Consider the following 13,844-nt stretch of genomic DNA (forward strand, 5'->3'; position numbering starts at 1 on the left):
GCTAAGCGAAGCTAACCAGCTGCTGGCTATAGCTTCATATTTTGCATACCTGCATGTAAGATATCAAAATTCTCATCTAAATCTCTGCAAGAAAGAAAATTTGAGTATTTCCCAAAAGCTTGAACCAGAGACCGTATTCACATGAAGGCAAGTATAAAGATGATTGACAGTGAAAATCTGGAGGGACGTTAGGCCATATTGTAAGGTAAAACTTTGTATTTGATAACCTGTTAGCTAAATATAGCATTAAACCACTTCCTAGCTAAAATACAGGTGCACTTCTGGGTTTAAATAAATGCATCTAAGGTTTGTGTTGATATTTCAGGTTGTGTAACACTATCAAAAGGTAATGTTGGCTAGAAAGTGGCTGAATGCTAACATCAGCTGTTGTCTACTGGAAGCTAATGGGTTCTCAAATATGTGTTTTACCTTAAAATACAGCCTAATGGCCTTCCTATGGCCTGTCCATTATCTTTTCAGTTGCTGATCAATCAGAAAGAGGTGAAATTATAACTATTTGTCAGATATCCCACGTTTATATGACAACCTGGACCACAGCAGTACGACATTTGAGCTTCCCCCACCTTGAGCGGTATCACATGAAAATGGCCGCCTTGTGAATACGGTCTATTCCTTTAACTCTGCAAATCATTTCCAGATCATGAACTCAGAGTTCTGCTTTCATATGATCATATTTGTCCATGTGCAGATTAACTATAGATATATTGATGATATGAATCTTTGTCAGCTGTCGTGTCAATAGCAATCAGTTGTATTACAGTGACCACATTTCATACTGACATTCTGGGTACAGTTGAAATAACCGTACTAACACAGCGTCCTGTAAACACTGCAGAGAGTCTGTGCCTCCACCCAGGAGGTACGATGTCCCAGCTCTTCACAGAGGTCATTCACAGCACATGAACGTCTGTAAAACACATGGTCTGTAGATCTGTGCAGATACAGACACACACTGTCTGAGTGGCAGCTCTGTCATCAAAGTCTTCACGTGTATGATAAAAAAAAAGTTCATGGGGAATTTACCGTATCGAGTTTCTTACATCGAGAAGTGTTCACTCATTCAAACAAAGACAGAAACGGGTTACAAAAAACAATCAGTGCATTAATTGACGTAGTAAAGCCAGTAGATGACGTTGAAGAGGGAGAAGCTGAAGGGGAATATTATCCGTGACCATCTGTCGATGGCGTTCACATCCGTCAGGTCTGGGATTTTGATTTTGAGCTGCGACGATCGTCTCCGCAGGCGGGTTTTCTTTAGGTGTGCGTTCCTGTCCAGGCTGAGGCGCCCCTGGTCTCGCGGCATGCTTGGCTTCCTGTACTGGACCCCCGAGTTGTCCAGCGCCATGGAGGAGGAGTTGTGGGTCTCGCTCACCGTGGTTGTGATCTCATTCCCTCCCACCTCGTTGTGGATCTCCAAGGTTGTCAGCAAAATGTTCCCCTGGGAGTCGACCTAGGTACAACAGACAAGAGCGCCGTTAAAAATGGGCTGCGAGCTGAGGCTTCGCTGACTGATGACACGGGTGCGGCATGTGTCAGGCCCCGGGGCCCGGCGTCTCGGAGCAGGCTGACAGATTACAGCCTGGGAAACAGAGGAGCGGCCTTCAGAACCAGGTTTCCTGTCCCAAAGTTAAATCACTTCTCACAAATCAGCTCAAGGTTAGACCGGATGCCTCTAATACTCGTGTCATGACAGATATTGCTTCCCACACAAAAACACATAAATCATTCAGAGCCGTGTGGCACAAATAGGAGGCACAGTATGTACACAGTCATATAACAGTGTGGGTACAAGACATGAGAGGAAGTGACAAGGTGAATATTTATTTTCTTGCTCTTTCCACTTCAGATGAATGACAGAAACTGGTCCCTTTACATGAGCATTTTTCAGCTCCACCTCAGACCTCATGTATGTGATAAAAAAAACTAAGTTCATGTGTTATTAAATCCTACAGCTGGTTGTTTGTAGGGGCGACACACAAAACATGTAAGTAGTATTTCTTTAACAGCAAATTTCAGTAGGCAGCTACGGTCCTACCATAGAGATAAACCACTTCCTTAAGCATCCTCACCTTATAGTAGATCAAGAATTAAATCCTTAACATCTGCCTTAATTATATTTTTGATATATTATCTATCTCATTTATTTGAAGATGGAACTAGACCTCTTATTTATCAAGATATTTTCAAATGAGACACTTGATTAAGTTTATTTTGCGTTCCTTAAACAGCAATTTTCTTCTTAAATTGGGTTTCAGTTTAAATAATAATGATGATGATAAAAAAACTATATTTATGTTATGAACATTTATTAGTAATACATCTATTTTATGAGGCTTAAATGGCAAAGTGGTTGCCAAATAAAAACTGGCTAAGATTACACTCTTAAAGTTTGTTATGTGTACTTTTTTTATAAGACCTGCATACATTATGCAGTTTATTACACCAGATATGAGTCACAATTAGTGGAAATTATCATTTCTGCATCACAGTTTTCATTTTCTCTGAAAAAAGCTATTAAAATCACACAGATGTGACATCTGTAGAAGCTCTGCAGCTTCACAGTATTTCATTATAATACTGTTAATAAAAAAATATTGCAGCTTCAGGTTATTGGATATTGCACCTGGCCATATTACAGTCTTGATTATTTTTTGATTAGTTGCGAGCCCTAACTACACTAAGAGAAGACGCATAAGAGGAAGATGTCATTTTTATGTCAGTGTTGTAAGAAACAAAAGTTATTTTGCATATGTTTTGGGCTCGTGACCTTCAAACAGCGATCAATATTTTACACATGCATTATGATATATCCTTATTGATACTACTAATTAACTACTAATTGACCAGACAGGAGGAGTTCACACGATACAATATAAATTGATCTGGAACTATTGGCATGAGGGAATTGACCTGCGTCCTTCAGAGTCGTCGATTGAGGCTCACTGTATTATCACCAGCGTCTGAAGTGGAAAAAAAGTAAGTGCCGGCATTCACCTTCACATGTTGACGAGGGCGCAGGGGCTCTTGTCTAATCACACACAGAGCTGATCTCTAGAATAACCTAATGAATGTATTACATGTAGCCTTTAATGTGTTCCTGGATAAACAGGACATTGCTTCTTTTGCAACAATGAAGTAAAAAGGACCATAGATTCATTTGTGTGTATACATACAATATATATGATAAATGAGATGTCTGGTTTGTTTACTGTCGAGGATACGAGGACCACAAACACACACCAACAATAAGAAGGTCAAACACCACAGAGGAAATGTAGAGATGAGTATATGTGATGGTGATTATGACTGTTATGACTGCTTGGTTGAGATGTTGTGATTCAACATGTCCGCTTGTTAAATGAGGTCAAACTTTGCCTCACAGCAGCAGCAGCAGCAGCAGCAGCAAAGTTTCAGCGGAGGGTTTCACAGATGTGACACAACAGGCAGTGACAGACACTCACCCGTCGTGAGTGACGACGCCCTTGTACCTGATTGGACAGTTTAACGGACGAAGACTTGCAATTGCCTCCTTCCAGAAAGGACTAGTCAGGAGAAACACAAACAGAAAGCCTTTTTGTCTGAGCTTCGGTCGGGTGTCAGCTGAGTGTTTGATGGGAGAAACAGGAAGTTGGTCCACTGCACGGAAACTGAAATTGCTGCAGCGGCCCTTTATTTTTCTCACATCATTTATACATCCAAACCATCTACTACTTGATGTTTTATCATTACATATAATCAAACATGTACAGTATGTGTTAAAAGTCTTTCTCACCTTGGGTCTGTCAAACTTCTCCCGGTCGTTATTTGCCTTCTGCGCCTTCTCAGCCAGTTTCTTCTGCATCTGAGGACCTCGTCCAAAGAAGATGTAGTTGACGAAGGCGTATTCCAGCAGAGCCAGGAAGACGAACACGAAGCAGCCCATCAGGTACATGTCTATGGCTTTGACGTAGGGGATCTTGGGCAGAGTCTCTCTTAAATGGGTGTTGATGGTTGTCATGGTCAGCACAGTGGTGATCCCTGGAGGAGAAGAAGAGGAAAACGAATTAGGATCACCATGAAGGTTATTTCACGCATATATTATTTTCTTTTACAGTCTAAGCTTGATTACAGATGTTCCCCTGTTTGGGTGAATCATTACTCACAAGTTAAAGAATAAGATGGCTCACACCCATAATGAAAAAAGTTACCAATCATCTAATTTCCTTCACATTGAGCGAAGCCGCCACTCAGCCTTTCATTTCCCCCAGTGGCCGACTGAAACAAAAACCCCCCGTGGCCCAAAAAGCATTTTCTCCACAGACCAGTTATGAAAGAAATGTATGTAAAACACTTGAAACTGCAAACAAGGTCAGTTATTTCAATTATTAATTCTTTGTAGTATGAATTTTTAAACCATGAAGGCTTATATTTGCAAAACTTTTCCAAGAGCCTGGAAACAATGTGTGTGAAGTCATCCTGCTGTGAAATCTATAGGCTGAGTGGGAACACACCGGGGCAGTGAGTGACGTTTTCAAATTGCTTCTTTTGTCCAACCAACAGTCAGAAAATCCAAAGACTCTTCATTTACTGTCACTAATGACAAAGTGAAGCAGCAAATCCTGACTTTTAAGAAGCTGGAACAATTTTCTTTTCTTTTTTTATCAAAGATTATCAAAATACCAAACAAAATAGTCAACTAAATTTACTTTTACAATATTAATTAGGGAATAATACAAATATTTATTTTTTCTATAACTGAATAAATAAGCTGTTCAGAGGAAAATAAGGTCCCAGAACACTGTTTGAAGCTAGAAAGGTGGCAGGGTCCGCCACATATAAACAAAGTAAAACAGTGTGAAGCTGTGTTGTCCTTTAAGGTCAGTTTGTTTATTCAGTCATGAAAACAAAGAGAGTTTCTTTATTTAGTTTGTTTAGGCGTTAAAAAAAATAAAAAATCAGTCTAAGAAGATCTTTCTCTTCCGATTAAAATTTCTTCCACTAATTATTGCAGCTCTAATTATAACTTGAATTAAAAATCAGTTTGTGAAGCATTAAGGGCTAAATTTAAGAAAGAGCACTGTACTCTTCTGTTGAGGTCGAACCAACAGGTACCAACATTTCTATCAAACCTGATTAGAAGTAAGTTTAAAAAAAGGTCGACATCAAGAAAAAGCTTTCTTTTTCAGATGAAAGCTCCTGGATGCCTCTTCTCTTCTTGGCGAGTCTGACCTTACTCAGCTCGGATAAGCAGAAATCTCTCCACAGCTCCTGTAGCACACGGCGAGTGAACGCACTCAGCAAATACACAACAAACAGCAGTGTAGTAATTCTCTCCATAATGTGCACCATCAACAATAAATGTGTCTGTGTTGTTTTTGTGTCTCCTGGATGGCTCACCGACCCGGACGGTGTGTCTATTTCTGTCGACTCAAGCTTACATAATTATAACCAAAATGTGGCACTGTACAGTACTGTATGTGTGGGGGTGTTGAGAGCACTGTGGGTTTTATGGCATCGATTTCTGCAGAACAAAAGCGAAGAGCAAGAATCTGAAGTCTCTCAGAGCTCAGAGGAGAGAGGGTTACTCAACAAATCCCTGGTATATTTTCAGTGCAGTGCTGCAGAGTTTACCGACGTCTTTCACGTTACACCAGTAAAAGAAAGGTGCAGGGACAAGATCGAGCAGTGGTGATCGAAGGCGACATCTTACGGATGATCACCGACCGTTTGCTAAACCCCCTCCATGATAGCCTTAGCAGCTGTAACTAGTCACAGCAGGTCTGTCAAGTTTTTTGTTAAAACAGCTTGTGTACGGCTGTAGTAGGTGTGATATTTGGCATCTGACGAGCTTGGAGGATGGGGCCATTTTTAGCTTTTCAAAAGCAAAGACACAACAGAAGAAGTGTAAGGAATGGGATCAGCAGTAAGCTACAATCCTTAGCATGTCCACAATTGAAACAAGATCAAAATAATGTATTCTCTCCCTAACTCTCCCTGTCCCTGTCCCAGGTCCCATGGGGCCACACTGGAAGGGGTAGGACTTTGCTTTTACAAGTTAAAGGTAGATGATGTCATTTTCCTACAGCCATTACAGTATTCAATCAACCATTACTTCATAATGATGGGTTAAAAGAAAAAAGGAGTCTACGGCCGGTTTAAACTGTCATTTACCTGATAGACCTGATCTACACGGTGAGATTTCAGGGTTTAATCTCTTCAGACGTCATTTTCCACTGCCCATCTATGAGGCTGTCCCTGCAAACTTCCTCAGGATACTCATTCCACTGTAATGGCAGAGTGAATGGAAACCTATAGTGAATCACCACATAGACGGTGATTGAATTTGGATAGTACAGTGAGTGTAAATGCTTTCTAACTGCATCGATCCCACCGTGTCTCAGACAGCGGTCTTCTCAATGAGGAGGTGTTACAGCAGACGTCAACCCTGAACGGCTCTGACCTCGCTCAGGTGCTTTCAACATCCAGCCGCTCAGCAGGGCCCTCAAACTGTACTACAACTATACAACCGAGATTAAATGAACGCTGCAACAACATCCTCTTTCTTACAAAGCCATGTGCTCTGTGTGCATGGATGTTTTAATGGGGATTTCCATTAAGGAGAAATATTCTTGCAGGGATCGATGCAGTTAGGGATGGCAGGGTGTTTTCCTGTGGTGAGCTGAGCCTCGTATTAGTTTCAGTCCCAGAGGCCGGTGGAAAGTGTGAGTCTTAGATCCAGTTCAGTTCTTCTATTACAGCCTCAAACACACCGAGATGAACACAGAGACATGATGAAATGTTTCACGTATGACTGAAGTGTGGGAAGACGTCATCAGTAGTGCTTTGTGTGCATTTAGTATCGATGAAACAATCTTTTTACTCTGAGACTCCAGACTAACACAGGACAGGAACAAGCAGTCAGTTTGAGAAACACAAATAGATCCAAACTGGGAGGGTCAGATCCTGTTTATGGTCTGCTGGCCAACAACATCCAACCTATCATCTGCTCGGGTCACGGTAAATAAAACATAAACATGATCTCCCAAAAAAAAATCTACTGCACAGCATCTCTGAGGGGGTGAAGTTATAAAAGTATCTCACATAAGTCACATTTTCTTCTGTGTAGCCATCCATTCAAAACATCCGCGTTACCGCCCACTCACACGCCATCGCTCTCTTTTATTTCTCACTTCTTTTTTTGTTAACCTGTCCATTACCGCCTGCAGGAGTGAGATGGTGTACGACGATAGTGAAGTACGGGCAAACTGCTGGTGTAAGTGTTGAGGCAAGACGAGATTTGCAAAAATCACGTTCTGAAGAGAAAAGAGGAGTTGGAGCAGGAAAGATGAGCCTCCTCTGAGAGTCAATGCTTGTATCACAGTAATCTTTCAGAGGGTAGAGGGTTCATCTTTTTTTTGTAATAGTGTTCGTATTAAAGTGTATTCATTGCCACACAATTTCCTCTATAACCTGGTTTATGTGTCTCTTCTCTACCAATTGTATATATTAATGTAGTATAAAGCCTTTTGTGCCTCCAGTGATGTCACACAGTGGCTAGGTTGCATTGTGGGTAACGTAGACAGATAATAATACTTTGTGTTTTTTTCAGCAAATTAATATTTTGAATTTGTTTCAAGAAAAAAGCGTCAACTGGGCAAGAAGTTTACAGGCTGATAACGTTAAAACGCCAATCGAAACATTTTCTGACTACAATTTAAACCACCAAACTACTGAAGCTTCTCATGAGCTCAATGGAGTCATGTTATAAAACTGCAGACGATCCCAGAAGTGTTGTTTGATTGACTGTCTTGATGAATAAATGCCGGGAGGCTTTTTTACTTTTTGCTCATCTCAACAGAACATGTCAGATTCTCTTTGTTCTTTAAACACTGTTGGACTACCCTCTCAAACACTCTTGAAGTGCTTTGTGTCTCAGACATTTTGTACAATTTTGGTACAAAGTTGCATAACGCTGAGCCAAACAAAATATGTTTTTTTCTCTCCCAGTAAATCCACCTACAGCCACATTAACCATCAGTTCCAAGTTCACTCTCCGCAGGCCCAAACTGTGACACACTTCAGGCGTCTGACTGAAGGTGAAACTACAGAGCTGAGGTCGATCTCCTGCACGGGACACATCATACCTAATGCAACTCTGGCAGCCGAGGCATCATAATTTATCCAGAACGACACCCAGGATAGGATGGTGATGAGGATGGAGGGCATGTACGTCTGCAGGATGAAGTATCCGATGTTTCGCTTCAGCTTGAAGCTCAGAGACAGTCGAGGGTAGGCACCTGCAGGAAAACACAGCGAGGCTTTTTAATTCAAGAGGAACAAGGGGAATGTCGAGCACTTTGTTTTGGTTCCTATGGCAATGGCCTCATGAACTGTTGTTATCACCATAGAAACAAGCGAGCGCGGTTCAAATTGCAAATCATCTTATGAAACTTAGCCTTGAGATTGTCTGTGTGCATCACACCGATGAAAAGAAAAATATAAAACTTCTGTTCATGCAGTATACACACAAAAACACACACACACATATATATATAAAAGTTTGACACCTTTGAAAACGCACTCACTTTCATGTTGAGGGTTAGACGAGAAGATCGATACCATACACACCACGATTCTATAAATATGAAGTTACAGCAACCTTAGCAGTTAGCCTAGCTTAGCATTAAGGCTGAAAATGGGGAAAATGCTAACTCTGTCATTATCAAACTTTGGTTTTTGTATGATTTAAACATAAACAAAAAGATCTGCTTTTAGGCAGATTTTGATACCTTAGAACAGAAAAAGGCTAGCTGGTCCCCCCTGTGTCTAGTCTACAAAGCTAATATCTAAGTTAAATTTAAGCTAATCGGCTGCTAGCTGTACCTCATATGTATCATACAAATATGAGAGTGGTATCAATCTTCTTCTCTAACTCTGTGCCAGACCTACCTACTGACTGAAAAGATGCTAATAGCATCTGTAGACTCCCCTTAGAGTTTTTTCTTTATCAGCTGATCTGAGCTCTAATAGCCGTCTCAGTGTTTTCTGCTCAGAAATATTTGGACACTATCCATCCTACATGCCATTAAATCAGTAGTGGGTATAATCACTGTTTTGGTGGCACCCAGTTTGTGTATTATAAGAGAATAATTCATGCTGTCGGCACTCTCCCTCATGAATACATCACTTTACTGTAAGCACAGCTCCGATTCTTTCATCAAGATCTTGAAGAAATACAGGGGAAATTGCCTCTCTGTTATTATTCCCAGCTCTGGTGTCAGAGTGTGAGAGGTCATGGTATGATGTACATCCTGTAATTAGGAAAGCCTATTGTGTACATGCAGTAAAACAAACAACACACACAGAGGCAGGCAGGTTGAAAAACAAAAAAGTGAGCTTTAATAATCAAGTCGAAGTCCCAAAAGACAAAATGCAGGTAACAAAAACAGAAGACACACCATGAAGCCATGAAGACCAGGGAACAGACGCGAGAGACACAGACGGACCAAGATTTTAAGTTTTCTTTAAGGGCATGGGATTGAACATGGCGCAGGGGGATTTGATTTTTTAAATTAAATATTCTGATGTATAAACAACTATATAGCATGTTTGCAGCAGCAGTACTGTGAACTCACCTGTGGAAAAGACCACGTTCCTGGAAACCAGTTTGTAGTCGACGATGGAGAACTGAGGGAGCTCGATTCGTGTCACCCCGGTCACAGCAGTGTCTCCTCCTTTCCAGTAGAACTCTATATCATCTGTCGTGTAACCGTCTGCAAACAGCGACACAGGAGACAGAGCAAGGTGTGACGTGTGACGTGCAGCCATGTCATTTTGTAGAAAGGTTACAGTTGACAACAGATTTTTATTTGCTTAAAGGTGCGATATGTAAGAATTGACCACCTGTCAAATTCATACTCAAAATAAACAGGTGGCAGCATATCACCAGAGTGACCGCAGTAGCTGCCTTAGCTAATTAGCTCAATTAGCCATGCAGCTAGTGGTTCAGACTGGGAGCTCGGGGATCAGGGGAGTGTTGGCGTCTGTGGTGCTAGCACAGGAGCTTTGGACCGGAACAGACTTGGGCTAGCTGATTAGCATGCTAACTTCTGTAGATATCTCTGCAGCAAAACAACACATAAACATTAATACATCAAAACTGCTATTTATTCACATTCTGTCGATAATTTTAATTAATTTTAATGTTCTCAACTAAAATTCTTACATATTGCCGCTGTAAATGAAATCTAGGGGCCTAACAGTTGATTTGCAGTAAGTCCCATGAATCATAGAGACTCGGCCGGCTGTAAGTGCTGATTGCATGAGATGTAAATCTTCATGGGGATGCGTGTCACTGCAGGCAGACTTGTGCCACATGCATGGGATCTATATCAGATAGCCAAACATGTCATCAAGACTGATGAAGTTAGACTAATCGTTAACGTGCTCCACTCTGGAGATCACCGTCTGATAGTCACGGTGGCTCTTACCGGAGAGGGGTGGAGCAAGCAATCTCAGTGAGATACGAGCGCTTAATAAAGCGAAAGCAATTCAGCAGCGTGTGCAGCACGAGATGAGGAGGGTGAGAACATTTTTATGAGAACCCCGGTGCTGTTCAATATTTTTAAGGCATGAAAAAGTACAGATGCCCGCCGTATTTCTTTACCGGGCGCAAGATGTGAGGCTTAAACTTACAACTCTCAATTTCCAGAGTGCAGTTCTGTTCGTCCAGCGGGTATCTCCTCAGATCCATCATGCAGGCTGCTGTCGTCGTGATTCTGAATCAAAAGACAGGAGTGTATTACTCAGGTGACCTTGTTTTAAATGATGCAAAGAGTGATGTCAGATAGAGGAAGATACAATAGCAAACTCATTGAGATATGCTCCCTTGTAGTCAGAGTGCAGGGACTAGATAAAGGTAATTTCAAATAGATCAAATTACGATTTTCATACTGTATATTTGAGAGTCAGACTCTGTCAATTACTGCTAATGGCACTTCCAGCCTTTTTCAGAGCTGCGGCGTTAACACTGAAAATCCAATTCTGAGCTGCACTACAAACAAACATACGAGAAAAGTTATGCAATATGAGCTGATGAGACGAGAGAGAGTTTTCTAGCTTAAATGGCTTCAGCAAAACAGATAAAACACTCAGCCGCTTCATGCGTCTTGGGGCAGATTGGATAGCCGTGTGATAGCGTAAAAAGCCGAGGCTAAATGCAAACCAATAAGCATTAGTGATGGATTGCTTGCCAAACAGGAGGTGGTGTGAGAGGCTGAAAATGTGTAAATACATCCGTTGCCCTGAGATGCATACAGTGCAGCGCAAGTGGATCAGACTGGAGAGTGTGAAGGCGGAGGAGAGCCGAGACTCCTATCCTGATTTCCTATCATGCTAATGGAGATGCATATACAGTAAGTGTAAGTGTTAATAGAAGTGCATCGTATCTGGATGTTATCAGGATACGAGACACATGTAAAAAGGCCTTCAGCTGTAATCAAAGTTCATATCTGTATTCAAGCAGTTGCTCCATTTTTTCTTTGCATAATGCTCCACTGGAATCAGAATGAAGATCATATCAGCCATATACAGTAAATTCTCGTATACTAACCAGAACTGTGGCGAGCACGAACACATTTCAGTGTCCACAGCAGCCGTACGAGAACAGAGTCCTGCTATACTGTATTCACATGTATTCACTATTTCTGTTTTTTGCCTGACAGTTTGGTCTGCATCTTTCCTCAAAAGGTGCGGTAAAAATAAAGACTTTATTGGACATTATTCTGATATCAAGGCTATGAAAGCTACGGCACTGCAATGACTGTGGAGCAGTTCAAGCACCGAGGTAACAAAGGCCCGCTGTTTGAGAACAACAGCAGTGCTCACCTGAGGCCGTAGAGAACGGTGCCGTCCGGGTGTAGTCGGATCATGCGGTTCTTAACGGTGACACCGTGAACAAAGGACTTCTTGTCATTGAGGAAGTAGGTGTCGGGGACCCAGAGCTGGTCCGCTACTCTGTTGTCCAGTGTCAGGTTGAGAGGGATCCCTGTGTAGGCCAGTCTCTTATCTCTCCAATACTGCTGGAAGTACATCGTCAGCGTGTAGTCCTGTGGGGAGTAAAACAGCGTAATGTAGTTATACTCAACAATAAATATGAGTAATGCAGTGATGCTATAGATAGACAGCAGATGCAGTATAAATAAATACATTTTTGTGTCAGATGTTTGCAATCTGTTGCACAAACTGTCACAGTCAGACTTAATCACATTCAGCGCTGCAGTCCAGAGCTCAGGATGGATTTTTTTTTTTTTGTAACCAAGGTGATATTTATAGAATTGTCAAACAGCTCTGATCCTCATCAGTCTGCCCGGGGTGACCATATTTCAAGACCTGTCTCCACGAGAAACCTCGCTCAGCTGTTCTGTGCACAAGACTGGTGTTAGCCCTCAGACTATAGATTTCAATTACTGCAGGCACAGCATGGACGCCAGCTCCACTCTATATACTCATGTAAAGAAAGATAGGTGGGTAGGTAGGTAGGTACGTAGGTAGATTTCATTACATACTACCAGCCATACATGCAATGACACGAGGCTATTTCAATAATTCAGGGGCCGTTCGTTCGCAGCTGCCTCCACAAGTGTATCCATCAAATCACAAAAGCTTTTCCAGGCCTTTAATGGAGCTCTTTACTAGCTCACTTGGCTTTATTCTGCTGACTAATGTTCTCTTAAATAAATAAGCAGGAAATAAACAACAAAAAAACTTGGCCTGGTGCTGAAAATGCCTCCATCTCAATCCTCCGGTGCTGTAACATATTTGTAATAAAGTGTTTGGAAAATGCCTGGATTTGCTTTGGATATAAAAATCAATACCACTTTTTCTGTTTTTCACGCTGAACTAATTATTAGGAAGGTGTAGTTCCTCGGCTCAGGAAACTGCTGACCTCATTCTGATAAAATAAAGAATTGCATTATTTTTTGTTGATTCTCTCATTACACTATACACAGCACGTTGGTGCAAAGAGGCAGCTGCAGGCTTGTTTTGTGTTTGAAATGGATTCAATGTGATTGACTGACAGTGTGATATAACATTAAATTGATTCCTATGTGGGTTTTCATTCATTCTCTGGCCTTTTTGTATTTATTAGTTATGAGTATTTTGCACATTAAGAAATGAATTAATGATTCTCCTGAATACATTTCTAAAAGCGAGGCCACAGACTATTTTCCGAGCTGTCAGAGTAGGTGTAGGCTTCTGTAGTGATCAATGTTAAACAGTAAGTTTCCCTGGCTTCAGACTTGGCTGTTTTATTTTTTGAGATGCCTTCGCCCTCCCAGTTCTCTTTCACCCCCTGTGAAACACAAGATGATGCCCTCATTACGCTCGCTCCCACACGAAGCCGAGGTGTGGGCCGGCCGGGTGAATCAGCTTTACACAACAGCTCGTATACTACAGAGATGGAGCCCATCTTCCAGCCCTCTCACTCAAAGTCTGGACCATGACTATTTTAGTCTGTTTTAGATCTTCAGATCCAACCTCGACTGCCTCAAAGACTGTTTTTTTTTGCATTTTAGAAACAAAGCTATCGTCATCAAGCCTCACTCTCACTGTGCATGGTGTACAGTGCGCCCTCCTGCTCCCCAGTACCCTGAGTAACCTGCTGGGTCCCACAGGGCTCTATTGCAGGCCTCAGTGTGTTCCCTGCAGAGGGTTTACAGACACCCTCTGGCAGCTGGAGGTCAGTGTTGCCATCACTTGTCCAATGAAACATGCTGCCTGCCACAAAAAGTGGGTTTATGATTATGACTACATCATACACACTAATTCATAACAGCTACGTG

General features: G+C 41.7%; 1 protein-coding gene across 2 annotated transcripts in view; it reads right to left on the reverse strand.

The window, feature by feature from the left end:
* Window positions 1–280: 280 nt before the first annotated feature.
* gabrb3 (gamma-aminobutyric acid type A receptor subunit beta3) overlaps window positions 281–13,844 on the reverse strand; it is a 41,675-nt gene continuing 28,111 nt past the window's right edge. The window contains exons 5-11 of one of the 2 annotated variants that reach the window (XM_073477186.1): window positions 11,887–12,107; window positions 10,696–10,778; window positions 9,636–9,773; window positions 8,145–8,297; window positions 3,794–4,038; window positions 3,483–3,563; window positions 281–1,471 (exon numbers count right to left, since the gene is read on the reverse strand). In XM_073477186.1, coding sequence (XP_073333287.1) covers window positions 1,124–1,471; window positions 3,483–3,563; window positions 3,794–4,038; window positions 8,145–8,297; window positions 9,636–9,773; window positions 10,696–10,778; window positions 11,887–12,107 — 1,269 coding nt within the window. In that variant the 3' untranslated portion in view covers window positions 281–1,123. The remainder of the gene's footprint in view (window positions 1,472–3,482; window positions 3,564–3,793; window positions 4,039–8,144; window positions 8,298–9,635; window positions 9,774–10,695; window positions 10,779–11,886; window positions 12,108–13,844) is intronic. The other variant, XM_073477187.1, reaches the window with a different exon arrangement.

The sequence above is a fragment of the Pagrus major genome, chromosome 11 (genome assembly GCF_040436345.1).
Source record: "Pagrus major chromosome 11, Pma_NU_1.0".
Taxonomy (NCBI): Eukaryota; Metazoa; Chordata; class Actinopteri; order Spariformes; family Sparidae; genus Pagrus; species Pagrus major.